General features: G+C 41.8%; 3 protein-coding genes across 3 annotated transcripts; all 3 read left to right on the forward strand.

Annotated features, from left to right (window-relative positions):
* Positions 1 to 8,717: 8,717 nt before the first annotated feature.
* LOC133881323 (UPF0481 protein At3g47200-like) lies at positions 8,718 to 10,025 on the forward strand. The gene has a single exon (XM_062320247.1). It carries the CDS (start codon positions 8,718 to 8,720, stop codon positions 10,023 to 10,025), a length of 1,308 nt encoding a protein of 435 aa, XP_062176231.1.
* Positions 10,026 to 11,233: 1,208 nt separating this feature from the next.
* LOC133881324 (uncharacterized) lies at positions 11,234 to 13,963 on the forward strand. The gene is made up of 2 exons (XM_062320248.1): positions 11,234 to 13,406; positions 13,929 to 13,963. The coding sequence occupies exons 1-2, from the start codon at positions 11,234 to 11,236 to the stop codon at positions 13,961 to 13,963; spliced, it is 2,208 nt and encodes a 735-aa protein (XP_062176232.1).
* A 48-nt stretch (positions 13,964 to 14,011) lies between these two features.
* On the forward strand, positions 14,012 to 16,366 carry LOC133881325 (uncharacterized). Its single transcript, XM_062320249.1, has one exon. The coding sequence runs from the start codon at positions 14,012 to 14,014 to the stop codon at positions 16,364 to 16,366; it is 2,355 nt and encodes a 784-aa protein (XP_062176233.1).
* Positions 16,367 to 18,900: the final 2,534 nt, after the last annotated feature.

The raw sequence follows: 18,900 nt of genomic DNA on the forward strand, positions 1-18,900 counted from the left end.
ATATTTTCGATCCACAATTATACCAATTGCACATGCAACAAATATGTAGTTCTATGAACCAAAGGGGCAAAAAGGTCGGTCGGTCTGAGTCTTTTCATTCATCTACCGGTAGCACCACAAGCTTGAATTTTATGAATAATATTTTTTGTGTCACACTCTCTTTCTATGTATTATTTTATTGCTTTAACCGTTTATACCTTCCTCTATTGCTCTCATGTTTGAAATGATTTTTGTGCTTCTCATTAAATTTAAGGTTCGTTTCTGTTAGAAAATATAAACGAAAGCAGAAAAACGAAATGCTCCTAAGGCGCGTTACAACGTCGCTTTCCTTAAGAAATTATTTGCCCCCACCAGAAAGGTATGCAAAAAGGTTACAGCAAATATTTCTCCAGGATACAATGGAGCCCAGAAACCTCTGTTTGTTTTAATCTCGTTTTGCACTTACGAAAAATTAAAACCGAACACATTCAGATTTTTCTATTATATCAAGAGACAGACAGAGACTTTTTAATTTTAAATACAAAAGGTATCAGAAAAAGGCATTGAAGATAAAAGAAATTTTATTATTTCTTTTATTAAACATTTTACAGCAGTTATTTCTGTATATTTATGATAACTGGACAGCATACAGAAATAACTACTAATCCAACCGTCCATAACTGCTTAAGTAACAGTCATAAACTGCTGTTTTAACAGACACTTAAATCTGACCATCAGATCAAATAACTGTCTATGATTGATTAATAATAACCATTAGATCGTTATTTATTAATCTCAACCATTAGATCAAATGTAATTTGACCTTACAGTTTATTTATTTGATTGTCCAGTAAATCTAACCACTGGATTTACCTAAGAAGCATCCTATGGTTTAGATTAAACCACTAGATCGATTGATCAGGACCATCCAAAATCGAAAGGCCATCAAAGCGCCCTACAGCCCACTGCCACACGCGCGCGCGCGCGTGTGCGTGTGCGTTCGGTGCTTCGCACCGTACTAGAGTATACACCCAAGCATTACTTTAAATGCTTAAAGTGTGTTGGTCCTTATAAATGCCAACTTCAGTTTCTCTTTTTCCCATGTGGGACTATCTTCATTTAATGCTCTTTAATACTTTCCTTTTAAATCATTCCCAAGACACAAAATAAATATATATACATATTAATTTTGAAAATACTTTAACAGTTTCTTCCGGCGTAAATCATTTTTTACGGTGTTTGGTGCGACCGAATACGAATAGCTATTCCATCTCACCTTCTTCTATTTTCCAGTAAGAGAAATGCAAGACGTACAAAATCTTTTACCAAGAGATTGGTACCAAGATGATGTACGTAGAGGTTATTTATTGGTACCATTTATTTTTATTAATTGTTTTGATCATCTCTGATAAATAAGCTTCACATCATCTTGGTACCCATCTCTTGGTAAAAAATTTGGTACCCCTATCATTTCTTTTCCGGTAATAGTTATTCATTTTCCTATGTATTAAACGAGACTTTAGTAAAAAACAGTAGTTTGGTTTACAAAAAAAAAAAAATTATTTTTTATTCAAAAGTTTTTTTTTTTTTTAAAAAAAAAAAAAAAAAAAGAATTATTATTATTATTATTTTTCTTTTTACGTCTCAGTAACATGTCACATTTTAAATAAATAATATTTTTTATGCCGTTCGATTCAAGAAATGGCTTGACTTCGCTTCCTTTGAGAATTTACAATTTTTTTAAAAAAAATTGTAGTGAATCGAAATCAGTCGTGGAGACCAAAAAATTTGATACCATGCACAGCATTTGAGATGGCTTATAGTTTTCACTAAACAAACCTTAAACGGAAACCTAAATGACATCAAAAGTTGCACCAAATTAAATACTTAGGATGCGTAATAATTCGTTGGAGGATCATAAGCAATTATCCACAGCATGATCCATTGATCTATATAAACGTTATAAAAATGGTTAAGAAGTGGTGCCTGCCAGCTGTTTGCTCTTCACGAGGAAATTAAGTTAAATGTTGCCTCTTTGCTTTCAGCTTGTTCCTCTGCTTCTGTAGTTACTAATTAGGGCTAGGGTTAACAATTTTTACGTGATATGTGAATCTAACATGAAATTAGTGAATTATAGTTAAGGGGTTTGACACGCGCTTGGAATATTAAATGGGTCGGGTTTGAATTGACCTATATAACTTTATACAAATGCTTCGATATAACTCGAATTCGACACGCGAACGCAAATTGTCACCTTAATTAGGACATTGCTTGTGGTGTGCCCGTTTAGTAACTCCTAAAGCCTACAGTACCCATCATGGCCCACATAAGCCCAAGAAGGGCCAGACGTCCAACAAATTTTGAAAATCATTAATTTATTGTGTATCATGCCAGACCACATATATAATAAAAAGCTGATGGTCATGGAATGTGTTTTGAGTCTAGACTTATATATATCTTTCATTTGCAATGCAGGCGTGAGCTTTGTGGGCCTATAAAAAGATAATAGTGGAGGTGATTGGGGATGGAGTCGATGGTCTAAAGTGTTAATGTACATGATCGATCAAGATGATGCAGACAGAGCACAAGTCAATCCAGACAAAGCTACTGATGCGGGAGAAGATAAGAAGGAAGCTGGTGGTTCACAATGGTTCATCTCAACATCAACAATCTGATGATACAAGCTTATCAGATGAAGTAGAAGATCAAGATGAAGTCCACTTTAATTCAAACAGAGTTGCTGCAGAGTCATGGAGATTACAGTTTAAGATAAACATTGTGTTGAAGCTCTACTTTGATTTGTAATTTTTAATTTTAGATTGCTGTAGTTTACACAACACATGTAAAAGCGATATGTAGAGTGTGTTTGACATTGCGAGTTCATAAAGTAAAAATGAAATTTTAAACTAAATCTCAAAAAATATATTGCTTGAATAATAAGGTGCCACTAGTGTGGGCCGTGAGCTATATTGTCTCTCAGTTGTTGGGAGCCATCAGTGGTGTTAGGCTAGGCAAGGCCTTTAGTAAGGCCTGATACATTAGATATGGAGGTGATGCTAACGCGCTCTCTGACGGGGAATATGATCATCGATTTCCATTTCGAATAAAATGGATAGTATCTATTTCATGGTCAGGATATAAAGTTGATGCATTTCACAGTATACATGACTTCATATACAATGTTAATACATTGTTAAATGCACTAATTTTAAATCCTGACCATGAAATGAGTACTATAAATTTCATTTGAAATAGAGAATATCATTGTCCCTCTTATGGGTACATCACAGGCGTCGGATTGGGCCAATAAATAACCAAATTAAATTAAAAAAGAAAAAGGGAAAAGTAGTTTAGCCAAGTGGGAGAGGCATTATCCCAAACACCAGTTTCCCCGGACCATGTGTCATAATCCACCCCATTTGACAAATCCCATAGTAGCATACATCCTATTCATATAGCATAAGATGTCGTTTCCAATGGGTAGTTTAATCGGGTGGGAACCACGCCTTATGAAGCGAAAGTCACTATTCCCCCTTTTGTGTGGATAATGAAATTAATGGCATTATTTGATCTTTCTTAGTATCTTTTTGGTGGATTGCTGGTTTTATTCATCAACTCAACCTCCCATTGGAATTGAACCGATGACAAAGCCTCAAGCTAGACGTCAATGATTTTTATTGCTATACATTTCAAAATAAAGTTTATAAGATGAAGAAAAGAAATAATTGTGTTATTTCTCTCTTTTACTTCCCTTTTATCTTTGTAATCAATGATTTTTCTCTTGACTTTGTTTTCTGCCTCTCCTTTTTTGTCTCCTCTTTTTTTTTTTTTCACTCTCTTTTTAATGAGTAGCTTCAACAAGTTTATCTTTACACTGTTGCCATTAAATCTGCCCCCGTGATTGAACAGGGAAAAAAAATCAAGTATTGAGAGGCTCTTTTCAGAAGTATATTTCAATTTGAAAGTTTTGAGATATGTTAATTGCAAGAAGAAAAAATAACTCCGTATCGAATTTCTGAAAAAACCTCAAAAAAAGAAAGAAAAGAAATATGTTGAGCTTAGTATGGTTGTGTATAAAATGTAATTTGTTTAAATTGATAGAGAAGTGAGTTTAAAATGGTTTGATCATTGATATACAAATAGAGGGTTCAATTCAAGTTACATCTAATGTGACTCTAAATAAATTTTAATTATATGTTGCTGATTTTCAACTCTTTTCATTTTTATTTTTTTGAGCTCATGTTTGGAACTCAAATTTTTTCCATCCCAATCCAACTTGATTGGGTTACCCAACTCAAACATTTTTTATATTTGGAATTCTTTTTTTTTTTTTTTTTAATTCACAGAGGGACGTGCAGTGCATGCATGAGGACAAAAATCTTGCTATGCTAATTGGCGTAGAGCGACGCTATGTGGCGGTGGAGAGGTTTGCAGCAAGGCCCTTGAGCGCGGTGGTTGCCGTGGTTGGGAGGGAGCCTGGCGACATGACTGAGCGGAGGAGTTGGTGGATGAGGGGGGGACTTGGAATCGGTTCATGAAGGCCGAGAACCAACAAGGGTTCTTGAACGAGAAACAATGCTCATCCGGGGAGACGCAAAGCTCTGAGAGAACGAACGCTTGATGGATTCTTTTGCCGTCGACATAGATAATGGATGCATTGGTGGTGCGGACACCATTTTACGATTAGTTGGGCATGCTAGAGTTGGTTGACTCTTGTGTATTTTTCCCAATTTAGAGGGAGTCTTAGGGGTCTGTGCATTATTATCTATGTGAAGCACTGCGTTGGAGCTTGCTTTAGCCCAAAAAAAAAAAAAAAAACAAAAAAACAAAAAAAAACAAAACTACTCTCACCAAACATGAAGTTTGAAATGTATTCCATTTTTTAAATTATAATTCATCTTCCCAAAAATGTTTTCCTAATTTTGTTTTCTGTTTTTTAAACCATCCAAATATATTCTAGTATTCACAATTTTAAAAATATTAAAAAAATAAATAAAAATCATGCAGCCAAACGAACTCATTTATTCTAGTATTCGTTTATTTTTTTGTATTATGATTCATTTAATTTATATATTACGATTGAATTTCACGTCTTTATTCATTTCTTGGGAATGGGCTTCCGAGAGAGAGAGAGACCCTGCTGATCAGTTCAAAGCCATATCTTTAGAATAACGAGAAACAGGATATCACCAATATTGTTGCCAGTCCATAACAAGCCACTAACAAATTTATAAAATAATTTCCTATAAATATTAAAATTTATAGAAAATTATTTTACAGCATATTTACAGGCTTTTGTTGCATTACACATGTAAAGATCCAGGCGGATTCACTGAATCACTAGCTGTGGTAGGGCATTATATCATGACCCTCTATCCCATTGGTTTTTACCATAACAAGATGCAAGCCGGCAAGTCATGATCTCATGATTTTCATAATCCGACTTACTATGATATTCATGCAGTAACCGCTACTCACGAGGTTATTTTAATTATTAAATGTGGTTATTAATTGTTATCCACGTATAAGGTAACAAACATTTTGGGCCTATGCCTTTTTTTTTTTTTTTTTTTTTTTTGCCTCTATTAAGACATATTTTAAAAGATTTTTAAAATGTTTTGGAGCCATTTTTAGTGTTTTGGTGTTGTTTTAATATTTTTTTAAAATAAAAAATAAATAGTGTTTTAAATGAAATCCATATCTTGATTTCATATTCTAGCTTAAAAATGACAAAGAATAACTGAGATTTGGTGTGTTCAGGGGGGGGTTCTACGCCTCCCTCCCCTGGTGGTGTTGTCCTCCTTGCCCTTTAGGAGAGGTTTTAGTTCCTCACTGGTTAGATCCAGTAGAGTTTAGGTGCTTCTCAGCCTTTAAGGCGAAGGAGTTTTGTTCCCCCCGGGTTAGATCCAGTAGTGGTTGTTGTTCCCTGACAGTAGACTTCACAGTTCTAGGTTGAGGAGCGATTTTTCCGGTGCCTCCGGCGGAGTTTTTTACTGACATGGTCTTTTTTGTTTTGGGTTTTCTTTGTAGTTAGATCTGCTCTCTCCGGCGGGCTTTCTCAAGGCACGCGCCTCTCCACGGGGTTCACCGGTCTTTTCCGATCCTGCAGCTTCCAGCTACGGTCGTGCCAGCTCTCCACGCTCGGCACGTTACCTGCACGCGCCAGGGATGTAACTCCCTGATCCGGCGTGTGTGGGTCACGGCTTGTCTTCTAGGGTGCGATGGCTGGTTTCCTGGTGGTTAGGGGGTCTTTCGGTGGATTTCTGGTGCAGAACAGGTCCCTTGCGGCGGCGCGTGGCCTGCACACGCTGTCACCGGCGGCGTCGTTCCCGGCTCCGGTTCCGTTTTGGTTTCTGTCTAGGATGTTTTGTTGGTTTTTTTCTTTCCACAGTTAGCCTGTGTGATGCTTAAATATTACGAGACTATTTGTTGACTTAGGGGCTAAATCTGCCATCTTTTATTTGTTATTTGTGCTGATTTGTAAAGAGTGGCTTATTGGAATCCTTGTAATATTTTTGTATTGTTGAGGTTGTTGTTCAAGTCAGGTTTTCTGACTTTGGGTGTTGAGGTCTTGTACCTATGTATTGGTCCTTGCCCTGGGACTTCTTCTGAAGCAATGTATAATAGCACATGTTATTTGTTCAAAAAAAATGACAAAAAAAATACAGACATCCTAAATGGGTTCATCCAGAAAATACAAATATACAAATAACAGTTGTTCCAATGTAAATCCAACAACACTACAAATCTAACAAACATAAAAACAATGCGATTTTATTGAATTTGTTATACAAATTAAGTGCATATATCCGTTTATCCTAAAACAGCTATCCACATATGCGAATAGCAGTTAGTTGCGGTTAATAATTTCCCATTTTTACATGATGGCCGAACCGCGCCATGACTATTTGAAGATGGTTTCTGCCACCCGATGTGGTCGAATGGGGTAATTCAACCACCCCATTTGGCCAAAGAGGGAGTGGCCTCTTGTTTATTTATTTATTTATTTTCATTTATTTTCATTTATTTTCTAGTACTAATTTTTTATTTTCAATAAAATAGTTAATGAGCATACTAAATGCACCCTCGGTCTTCGCATGGAGTAAAGCTATAAGGAGGATTAGAATTTTTTTCGTATCCTCTTAAATGTAATGTGACTTTTAAATCACTATTAAATCAAAATCTAATAATATTAATCTCAAATTTAATAATAATTTTAAAAATTATATCACATTTAAAATGACAGAAGAAAACTCCACATTGTAAGAGGTAGGCATAGCGTATAAAAAAGGGTTAAAAAAATAAAAACATGAGAAGAAAGTATAAAAAGAATTCATTTGGTCTCCGACACAAGCAAATCATAAAGAACAAAAGAACAAAGTGAATTTGCTCGGAGAGGTAGGCATAATTGGCATTAAGTAATTATATTTTCCCTCTATTTATTTTCTTTTGCCTCGGAATATGAGTTAAGCTTAGAAAAGGAAAAACGTTTGTTAGTGGTTTTGCTAAGCTTTTTTCCACTGTCGGGTGAGGGATCAGGGAAAACAAGAAAAGCTCTTCCAAAGACAGTAAGTAATTATATACTTTTAATCATTTTTCAAGTGATTTATTTAGCAGATGACTAACGAAAGCTCCCATATTTATGTAGTTTTAGCAAATTTATGGTAGCCTTTCAATAAATTCATTTATATATATGAACAACCATATATAGAAGAATTTGTTCAATTCCACTTCCACCTCTCATTATAAATTTCTCTTTCAAATTTTTTATTTTTATTTTTTTAACTAGCCTAATTGGCTAATTGATTAGATTCAGGCTTTCATGATAAATGTGAATGAAAATTCTGAAATTCATGCAAATGACATCACACAAATGCTAGAAGAAATGTCGGAGCCTCCCTTATCACCTAAATGTTGTATCTACAGGGTTCCACATGTTCTTCGCAAATTGAATGAAGAAGCCTACTAAAAATAATAAATAGACTCCAAAGCAACCACACCCATGCAATTAACAAAATATATAAAGCAGTTAATATAGATATTTGGTTGTGAAGAAGAAATTCTTTGAACTCAAAGAGAAAAACAACCACGGTACAACCAAATCCAGAAAATCAATTCAATTACAAAGAACAACGAATTACAAGATATTCATACTCACAAAACCTTTGTAGTCATCACTTGTCTGCTTTTCTGCTAGAACCTCTGGAGAGTTCTTCTTCTTGATCTCCTTAACCGAAACTCCGGTTCGCTTCAATTGTTCAACATTGATGGTTGAACTAAAAACTTTAAGAGAGATATAACATTAATAATCTAGGTTTAAAACCCTCTCTTAACACACAGATTTCCAAAGTATAATCCTTAATAAAACCTTGTCTAGAAACTCCTTTAAATAGACCTTAGAAACCCTAATACTAATCAAGAAATAATTTCTAAGCGGCGGTGTTCGCAGCTCAAGGTCCGTGTCTCGTTTTCTCTCTCTCTTTTATATTTTTTTTTTTAAAAAAAAAAAAAAAAAAATCACAAGTGGGATAATCTCTCCCTCTCTGGTATATATATATATATATATATATATAGATCTAAATATTTTGTGCATATCAAGGATTTAAAAGAAACTTAGAACTAAAAAAAGAAACAGTCAAATCTAGATTGTGCAGCATCATGGCAACTGTATCCTCCAATGTTCTTAATGCTATTGACCTTGTCTTTGTCATTAGGAAATTTCAGAAACAAGTTGCTAGATGGAAGAATCAGCAAGTGCAGAAATCCAAGTCGAAGCAAATGCTTCAATCGGAAATGAACTTCAAAACAGAGCGTTGGTAATTGACATCACTCAAATGCTAAAAAGTTCTAAACCTCCCTTCTCTCCCTTATCACCTGGATTTTGTATCTACAGGGTTCCACATGATATTCGCGAATTGAATGAAAAGGTCTACACTCCTACGTATATATCAATAGGGCCTTTTCATCATGACGATAAAACATTGGAAATCATGGAAAAGCTTAAAGTGAAATATTTCAAGATATTTGTGGAAAAGGCTGCGCTAAACGTGGAGAAATTAGTAAGCACTATAAGGGATAGGGAAGGAGATGTTCGACGTTGTTATGCAGAGACTAGCACAATTACCAGCGATAATTATGTGAAAATGATCCTGCTAGATGCAAGCTTCATTATTGTGTTTTTCCTGATCTTCTCCATGCCTACAGAATGGGGGTGTGATGACGAGTTTACAATATTAACGTCACAATTGATGGATGACATGTCGTTGCTTGAAAATCAACTTCCTTTCTTTATTATTCAGGAATTATACAACCTAGCGTTTGCATCTCACTCAAACTACCCTTCCTTCACTCAGCTTGCCTTTACATTCTTTAGGCAGTACAACACTCAAAACATGTCTCCCGATCTCAATTTTGAAATAAAACACTTCGTTGATTTGTTAAGAACCTTTTTTCTACCCCAACCACACAGGCTACCACAAAGATATCGTCGCGAAAGTGTTACGCATTTGTACACTGCGAGCCAGTTGCACGAGGCAGGAGTGAAGTTTAAGGTGAGCTTAAGCAAATGCTTATTTGACTTAAAATTCACAAACGGAGTGCTGGAAATACCATGCTTTCAACTAAATTATTCTGTGGAGCGTTTCTTTCGAAACGTCATGGCCTTGGAGCAAATTTACTATCGTTGGGATCGTTATGTTTCCGATTATATTCGCATATTGGATTTCCTTATTGACACTGCCAAAGATGTGGATTTACTTGTGCGAAAAAGGATCCTGGTCAATACTAATTTAGGCGACAGCAATAAAGTGGCAACTTTGGTCAACAATCTCAACAAAAATACTTTTACCTTAAACACGAACTCTAATTATTGTCGTCTTTGTGAAGATTTGAATACATTCTATGAAGATCCCCGTCATAGTTGGAAGGCTACCTTGAGACGTGATTATTTTGACAATCCTTGGAAGACTACTGCTACCATAGTTGCTATTATCCTTTTGGTGCTCACTCTCACACAGACTATATGCTCTATTATCTCATTACAATAAATCTGAAGTTTGTGTAATTCTAATAGTAATAAATGCGTATGTACAAAAATAAAGAAACAAATTTTTATTTTATTTTATTGTCATAACCATACTTCTGTCAGAGTATAGTGGCATAGGAATTTGTGTTTTTGATAAACAAAAGTAGAAATTCATCCTTCATAACCATCCCTGTGACATCTTGGAAGCACAACAAATATGTAGTTCATGTACGAAAGGGGTAAAAAGGTCGGTTTGGGGCTTTTCATTCATCTACAAATGGCATCACAAGCTTAAATTTTTTTTTATAATTTTATATATAATCTTTTATGTGCCTCTCTCTCTTCCTTTGTATTATTTCATTGGTTTATTATACCCTCCTCTATTGCTATGATGTTTGAAGTGATTTTTGTACTTCTCCTAAAAAAAATCAAAGAGAAGCAAAAGCATCAACTAAAAATGTCTAATTGATGGTTTTAGTTCTCAAGGTCTGTTGGGACAAATATAGATCTTCTCGGATGTTGGGCCCAATCCGGGATATGGGCCCTCTCTGATCCACCCGACCAGGCCCAAATGTCGGAAGAAATATAATCTACCCGGGCCCATTGAGGCCACTTGGGCCCAAGTCTGTTGCAACTGGACTGAGTTGGCGATCCAAATGATAGTTGGTATCCGTATCTGCAGGCGTCTCGGCAGTACCCGGAATCTAAGGGACACGATGCACGTCATGGAAGTCATGCGTCTCGGCAGTACCCGGAATCTAAGGGACACGATGCACGTCATGGAAGTCATGCGTCTCGGCAGTACCCTGAATCTAAGGACACGACGCATGTCATGGGACCCCATGATACCACCGAGATCTACGGAATCTGGAAGAGTTGTTTACATGGAGCCACGTCTCCTCCAACCGCCTCATGCACGAATTGTGAAGCTAATAGAACTGCTCCATAACCTCTATAAATACAAGAACTGCTTCAGATGCTAAGGTACATGCTAATCAGTCTCTTTGGCATTATTCTGCGCATTTATTCTCAGAACCATACACTTACTTAAGCATCGGAGCGGGGTTGTCGGAACCCCCCGACGCAGCTCTACTTTTCAGGTGAACCAGATACAACCGGGAGCAACTTTATCCAACATCTGATCGACACGTCACCTACCGGAAACTGTCTCAACAGTTTGGCGCCGTCTGTGGGAACGACTTATATCGTTTTCCTAAAAAAAAATCCGTTATGGTGAATACTCGATCAGAAACCAACCGAGTTCCTCGGGATGACCGAAATGCCCGAGACGAAGGAAACTCCAACGATCCCCAATTCGCTCTCCTGAATGAAAGAATGGAGCAGATGGCCAAGAGCATCGAGGATTTGGCCACCATGAATGCTGTCCTTCAAGCCCGGGTTCCAGAACTTCACCGAACTATCACTGACCCAGGAAATCGAGAGGAAGGCAGCCGAGTCGAAGGAACAGAGGAGCCGAACAAAGAAGAAGAAGTCCCGGGAAATCCTCCACCTGTTCAACCCGAAGCAGCAAGGGCGGTAGAAGGCATGATTGCTCGGTTGGAACAAAGATGCAATGTTCTAACCGCAGCTATTCAACGGAACGATAAGGGAAAAGCTTCCTTGGTGGAAAACCTTCTACAGAAGACCACCTCCCCATTCACCGAGGAGGTGGCAAATATCTGCCTTCCTGAGAAGTTCAAAGTCCCAGAGATCCCGTTTTATACGGGACTTGAAGATCCTGTGGAGCACCTAGATAATTTCAGAGCTCACATAGATCTCCATCGAACACCCGAGATGGTGGCCTGCCGAGCCTTCCCTTTGACCCTCTCAGGCAATGCCCGTGACTGGTTCAGGAGCCTCCCGCCAAATTCCATTCATCATTTCGAGGACCTCGGCAGGATGTTCCTGACGCAATTCATGGCCGGCAGGGTCAGAAGAAAACCGTCAGGATCCTTAATGTCAATGCACCAAGGACCCGAGGAATCCCTCAGAGATTTCTTTATGAGGTTCAACCAGGCTAGACTTGAAGCTGAAGCAGCAACGGATGATTTCATCTACGGAGCTCTCTTTCAGGGAATCCGAAAAGATGGAGCACTAATGGCTGACATAGCCAGGAAGCCCCCTCAGAATTTAGATGGCTTTATGAGTAAAGCCGAGAAGTACATTAACCAGGAGGAGACACTCCGAGCTCTGTTGGGACCCGAGGCTACTCGCCCATCCACTTCCGGGAACCCAAAAAAGAAAAATCCTCGGAAAGAAGAACGGAAGCGGGTTCCAGAAGAAGAGGCCAGGCCGAAGCGGGATCAAGAGTCCCTAAGGGGTAACAACTGGACACCCCTCAATGCACCCATTATGGATGTTCTCCTGGAAATAAAGCGAGACCCGACGTACCGGAAGCCCAGACCGGTGCTCGCAAATCCGCATTCACGATACGCTGACCAGTACTGTGCGTTTCATGACACCACCGGGCATCGTACAGAAGCCTGCATATCCTTGAGGCTTCTGATTGAACGTTTCATAGAAAACGGAAAACTTGTCCGTTTCCTCGCAGATCAGAGAATTCAGCAAAACCCGGAGCACAGCAACCGCCACCATCAGAATCGGCACCATCCGGATCAAAACAATCCCCGGGATGATCGGGGAAGAAACCAAGAAAGAGCAAGGGAACAAGAACGCAGACCAGATCCTCGGGCTGCACGAGAAAGAAGTAGGAGCCGAGCCAGACCAGAACGGCAGGAAAACCTCCTGGAAATACAGACAATTTCGGGGGGTTTCGGAGGAGGTGGAGAATCTAGCTCGGCGCGGAAGGCATATGCAAGACAGTTACGGGATTTCGAGGTATACTCGGTGCAGAAACCTCCAAAGTCCCAAAAACGAGACGCACAAGTGATCGGGTTCTCGGACGATGATTACGCAGGGGTATCACTCCCGCATACCGACGCTCTGGTGCTGAGTCTGGCCATAGCCAACCACAAAATACACCGCGTCTTGGTTGACACAGGAAGCTCGGCTGACATCCTTTACAAGTCAGCCTTCGAGCGGATGAAGATCGATAGAAGTAAGGTGATCCCGGCAAGATATTCGCTTGTGGGATTTACAGGAGAGCAAGTACTCCCACTTGGGTCCATTGAGCTTCCGGTCACAGCAGGAATGTACCCGAGGCAGAGGACGGTAATGGTCCGGTTCTTAATAATCGACCGACCGTCGGCCTACAATGTTATCCTCGGGAGAACAGCTCTCAACGAATTTAGGGCTGTAACCTCAACTCCTCACCTGAGCATGAAATTCCCCACCGAAGAAGGCGTCGGTGTCGAAAAAGGAGACCAGAGGATGGCCCGAGAATGTTACAATACAAGTTTGAAGAAGCTCCCGGAAGCCGCGAGACTCGGAGAGAAGGAAAAAGGTGAAGAAAAATAGCAATCACCGTTGGGGGAGCCGGTCGAGGAGCTGGAAGAATTCGAGCTCGGTGACTCGAAGAAGAAAGTCTGAATCGGCGCGCAGCTTCCCCCTGAAATGAAGGAAGCTCTGGTTGCATTCCTTAGAAGAAACAAAGATGTATTCGCATAGAGCCACGAGGACATGCCGGGAATACCCCCATCCGTAATAGCCCACAAGCTAATGGTGGATCCAAGCTATCGACCGGTTAAACAACGAAGAAGGACTTTCGCACCGGAACGGAACCAAGCCATTGCCGAGGAAGTACACAAACTGCTGCGGGCTGGGTTTATCCGAGAAGTAGACTACCCAGAGTGGTTGGCCAACGTGGTTTTAGTCAAAAAAGCCACCGGGAAGTGGAGAATGTGTGTTGACTTCACCGATCTCAACAAAGCATGTCCCAAGGATAGTTTCCCGTTACCTCGGATCGATCTGCTTGTAGACTCTACATCCGGTCATGAACTTTTAACATTCATGGACGCCTTCTCAGGGTACAACCAAATTCACATTGATGAAGCCGACTAAGAAAAAACGTCGTTCATTACCGACAGAGGTCTCTACTGTTACAAAATGATGCCGTTCGGTCTAAAGAACGCCGGGGCTACATACCAGAGGCTCGTCAATAAAATGTTCCGAGATCAAATCGGACGAAACGTGGAAGTCTATGTTGACGACATGCTTGTCAAGAGCATACGAGCCGCCGGCCATATAGCCGACCTGGGGGAAACTTTCGAAACACTAAGGAGTCATAAGATGAAGCTCAACCCGGCCAAATGTGCTTTCGGCGTTTCCTTAGGGAAATTCTTGGGATTCATGGTTTCACAGAGAGGAATCGAGGCGAATCCCGAGAAGGTGAGTGCTGTCCTCAGCATGCAACCTCCTCGGACCACCAAGCAATTACAACAGCTGACCGGGAGAATAGCAGCCCTCAACCGGTTCATCTCCCGATCCACCGACAAATGTCTCCCATTCTTCAAGATTTTGAGAAAGGCCTTCGTGTGGAGCAGTGAGTGCGAGGAAGCCTTCAAGAAGTTAAAAGAATATCTGACCAACCCGCCGCTGTTGAGCAGCCCCGAGGAAGGAGAAATCCTGTATCTTTATCTCGCAGTATCACCCTCGGCGGTCAGTTCAGCTTTGGTCCGAGAAGACTCAGGCATTCAGAAACCAGTTTATTTCACTAGTAAAGCACTCCATGGAGCCGAGGAGAGGTACCCTCGGATTGAAAAATTGGCCTTCGCCTTAATAATCTCGGCCCGGAGATTAAGGCCATATTTTCAGGCGCACGCTATACGAGTGTTAACCGAGCATCCGCTGAAAAAGATATTACAAAAACCGGATCTATCCGGGAGGCTGGTAAATTGGTCGGTAGAATTGGGGCAGTTTGACATAGAGTTCCACCCTCGTACTTCTGTCAAGGGTCAGGCGCTAGCCGATTTCCTACTCGAATTTAGCAATACTCCCGAAAGCGAAGAGCTGCCCGAGAAGGAAACATGGGTAGCATATGTAGATGGTTCTTCGGCCAACCATAAGAGCGGAGTCGGTGTCACTTTAGCAAGCCCGGATGGAGAAACTTTTCAATATGCGATCAAACTGGATTTTGTGACCACCAATAATGAAGCCGAGTATGAAGCACTTTTGTCCGGGCTTTCAATAGCTCGGGAGATGGGAGCAAGGAATGTAGAGATCAGAAGCGACTCTCAGGTGGTAGTCAGCCATGTGCAGGGAACGGCCGAGGCACAAGGTGAAAAGATGATCCAATACCTCGAAAAGGTACGCAAATGCCAATCTAACTTTCACAGAACCGCCGTAACCAAAGTTCCTCGGGAAGAGAACGCCCGAGCCGATGCCCTTTCTAAAATGGGTTCCGGTACCGGGCCTGTCGTCAGAACATCCACACGGGGGGTGGTGACACAGACCAAGCCTTCAATCCTTCCACAACTCGACATGATGGAAATTGAAGAAGGATCAGACGAACCAGAATGGGCTACTGACGTCATTCAGTACCTCCGCAACGGTTCCCTACCCGAGGAAAAGCTGCGAGCTCGGAAGGCAAAAATACATTCAGCCCGGTACGTGCTTATCGGAGGTGTGCTCTATCGAAGAGGATATACTGAGCCACTCTTGAAGTGTCTTAAAAGTTCCGAGGCGGAATACATATTAAAGGAGATACACGAAGGAGTCTGCGGGAACCACTCTGGCTCTCGGATGTTGGCTCACAAAGCGATGAGAGCCGGATACTACTGGCCAACAATGAGCAAAGATTCAGTCGAAATCGTTCGGAAGTGCGACAAATGTCAGAGGTTCGCCCGGGTGATGAAGCAACCCCCTGAGAAGCTAAGTCCAATCACTTCGCCGTGGCCATTCGCAAAATGGGGGGTCGACATAGTCGGGCCTATGCCTCCGGGAAAAGGTGGCCGGAAATTTCTCCTTGTCGCGGTAGACTACTTCACCAAGTGGGCTGAAGCCGAGGCACTCGCCACTATCACTACCGCCAACGCAGTAAAATTTCTCTGGAATTCAATCATATGTCGATTCGGTATCCCACATGCTTTTGTCACCGACAATGGAAAACAGTTTGACTGTGGACCGTTTCGAAAATGGTGCGCCGAACTCCGTATCAGAAATTATTACTCAACCCCGATATATCCACCGGCGAACGGGCAAGTAGAAGCTACGAACAAGACTCTTCTCAGAACACTAAAGAAGAAGCTTGGCAAAAAGAAAGGAGCTTGGGCGGAATATGTACCCGAGGTGCTTTGGGCCTACCGCACCACGACACGCACTCCCACCGGGGCTACTCCTTTCTCCTTAACTTACGGTTCCGAGGCAATTATTCCTGCCGAAGTCGGATCACCCAGCTTCCGAGTATCACACTACAACCCGGGGCTCAATGACGAAGGAATCAAGCTGAATCTAGATTTGCTATAGGAAAGAAGAGACGAAGCGCAGGTAACATGGGCTGCGTACCAAGACCGAGCCGCCCGTTACTTCAACAAAAAAGTAAGCCCCCGAAAGTTCCAACTGGGAGATTGGGTTTTGAGAAAAGTGAGCCCGATTACAAAAGATCCAATCGAAGGAAAGCTCGGAGCAAAATGGGAAGGTCCGTACAGAGTCATACGATGCCATGACAAAGGGGCATATCATCTGGTAGATGCTATCGGCAAGGAATTACCGAGAGCCTGGAACGCCGAGCATTTAAAGAAGTATTTTATGTGAATTGCTTGTATTATGTTTACTGTTGTTACCGGGCTGGCACCGTCAATATATGTTTATTCTCAGATCAATTCAAAGCATGGAATCTCAGTTCAAATCAAACCAGATCAAACCAGACCAGATCAAATAAATGCGTCGCTCCCTCGGTTCGAAATACAACCGACTTGGAGCACGCACCGGTCATATCCTTAATATTGACCCGGACAAATCACCAAATTTGTCCGTAGTCATAAAGGAATGTCTCGGTTCAAATCAAACCAGATCAAACCAGACCAGATCAAATCAAGACGCCGCTCCCTCGGTTTAAAATACAACCGACCCGGAGCACGCCCCGGACATTTCTCAATATTGACTCGGACAAATCGTCAAGTTTGTCCGAAGTCATTAAGGAATGTCTCGGTTCGAATCAAACCAGACCAGATCAAATACAACTCGGTAGTGTAAGCAAAACAAAAGTTTATATGAACAAATCGAAATATCAAAGTATAAAAATTAATTCTATATCATAAAGCCAACCGGGTTACATTAGTTTTCATTGCAAAGTACAACCGGCCCAAAAGAAGAAAAAATATATTACATAAGTGGGCTCCCTGCCGAGTCCCCAGCATCGCCAGCCCCGGGTTCCTCGGTTTCTTCCCTACCGGGAGTGCATTCTGAGACAGAGGGTCCCGAGGTTAAGTCATCTCGATAAGGATTGGGAGCATCATCAGTCCAGTCCTCCACATCCGGGAAAAATTCCACTCCCAGAGTTTGTAGCTCCTTGGTTGCTGTCTCGGGTAATTCGAGGAGCTCAGGAGTCACAGTCTCGGGGTCAACCGTGAATACTTCCGGGTGAAGAAGCATGGTCCTCAATCTCTCAAAACCCCAGTTGGATCCTCGGCCCCAGCTAAGACCTCGAAGCCAAGGAACAAGGGCGAGTTGTTTCTTGAAACGCCGGGACTTGGCCTTATAATGATGGGCCTTCTTCCGAAGTCTCTTACACCGAGCTCGAATTTCTTTCTGCCTCTCGGACATGGAGTGCTTATCGGCCACCAGCGAGTCCTTCTCTCGCTCCAAGTCTGTCACCCGGGAAGACAGCACAGTCTTGGCTTCGTTAGCCTCGGTCAGATTGCTCAATACTCTGTCGAGGGTTTTTTCACTTTCAAGTGCTTGAGCATGAGATGTATCCGCCAGCTTCCGGGCTTGAGCCAGATCCAGGTCCCGAGCCTTGATTATCTGATCTTTGGTTTGAATATCTTGTTTCAAGGTCTCTATCTCGGACTCCAAGTCCGAGGTTCGTGTCACCTCGAATTCCAGCTCTTGAACCCGGGACCGAAGCTCGGCTACCTTAGCTTCCAGAGCAGCTTGGCTTCCGATAACACCCCGGTGGTCACGCCACAAGGCGACCGACCTCATAACGCACTGAAAAAACGCCAAGGATAGTCAAAAAAAAAAAAAAGAAAAAAAAGAAAAAAAAAGGGGGGTATTATGAAAATCACAAGTCTTGCCTGCAACTGGGTATGGAGCATCGCCTCCATAAGTCCTCCGGGGGACAAGGTCCCGGACATTGAGGAAGACCCCTCTGGGATTAAGCCCATTAATGTCTCCAAGGGGCAAGCCAGTAGGCCTTCCCTCAGAGAACCGATTAATGCTCCCTGTCGGGAAGTCTCGGCTTCCATAACTCTCGGAGAAAGATTCTGAGTCCCCGGTTGGTCCTCACAAGTCTCGGGTCCAGAGGACTCCGCCACTTCAACCCGGTCCAAACACTCTCCAGCCGGCACGGAGGAGTCTATCTCCCCGGTCTCAAGATGATCCTCCGATGCCACCACCACATGATCTCCAGATTCCGGCCCACTCTGGGGTTGGAAGAATGTTTCATGCTCCACCGGTAAGCGATCCTCGGAGGCTAGACCAACATCAGATTCCAAACGAGCTTCTATCCTCTCAGTCGGAGACCGACCCGAAGCCTCGGATCTTTCAATCGGTTCTTCCCGGGTAGCTGGCAATGTGGGCAATATAAAACGCGGCCGACCAAAAAGAAGCTCGGCTTCAGTGGACCGCGTAAGCGCGTATTCTAAAGGATCTGAAGCAAATCGGGTCCTCTTCGGCGACTCGGGAGCCACTTCTTTCCTTTTGCGTTTGGAAGCATTCCGAACCTCAGAAGCCTCTTGCTCTAACTCCTCTGGATCGTCCCCGATTTCTACTACATCGGGTGCACGGACAACCACCGTCTCCCTACCAGACTCTTCCTCTGGATTTCCGACTTCAAC

Source organism: Alnus glutinosa, chromosome 11 (assembly GCF_958979055.1).
Source record: "Alnus glutinosa chromosome 11, dhAlnGlut1.1, whole genome shotgun sequence".
NCBI lineage: Eukaryota > Viridiplantae > Streptophyta > Magnoliopsida > Fagales > Betulaceae > Alnus > Alnus glutinosa.

What these genes read in the sequence shown, in the direction of transcription:
- LOC133881323 (XM_062320247.1), top strand. Translation starts at nt 8,718, where the DNA reads ATGGAAGAATCAGCAAGTGCAGAAATCCAAGTCGAAGCAAATGCTTCA.
- LOC133881324 (XM_062320248.1), top strand. Translation starts at nt 11,234, where the DNA reads ATGGTGAATACTCGATCAGAAACCAACCGAGTTCCTCGGGATGACCGA. An exon ending in ACTCGGAGAGAAGGAAAAAG is followed by an intron (nt 13,407 to 13,928) that starts GTGAAGAAAAAT and finishes ACGCCTTCTCAG; the next exon opens with GGTACAACCAAATTCACATT.
- LOC133881325 (XM_062320249.1), top strand. Translation starts at nt 14,012, where the DNA reads ATGCCGTTCGGTCTAAAGAACGCCGGGGCTACATACCAGAGGCTCGTC.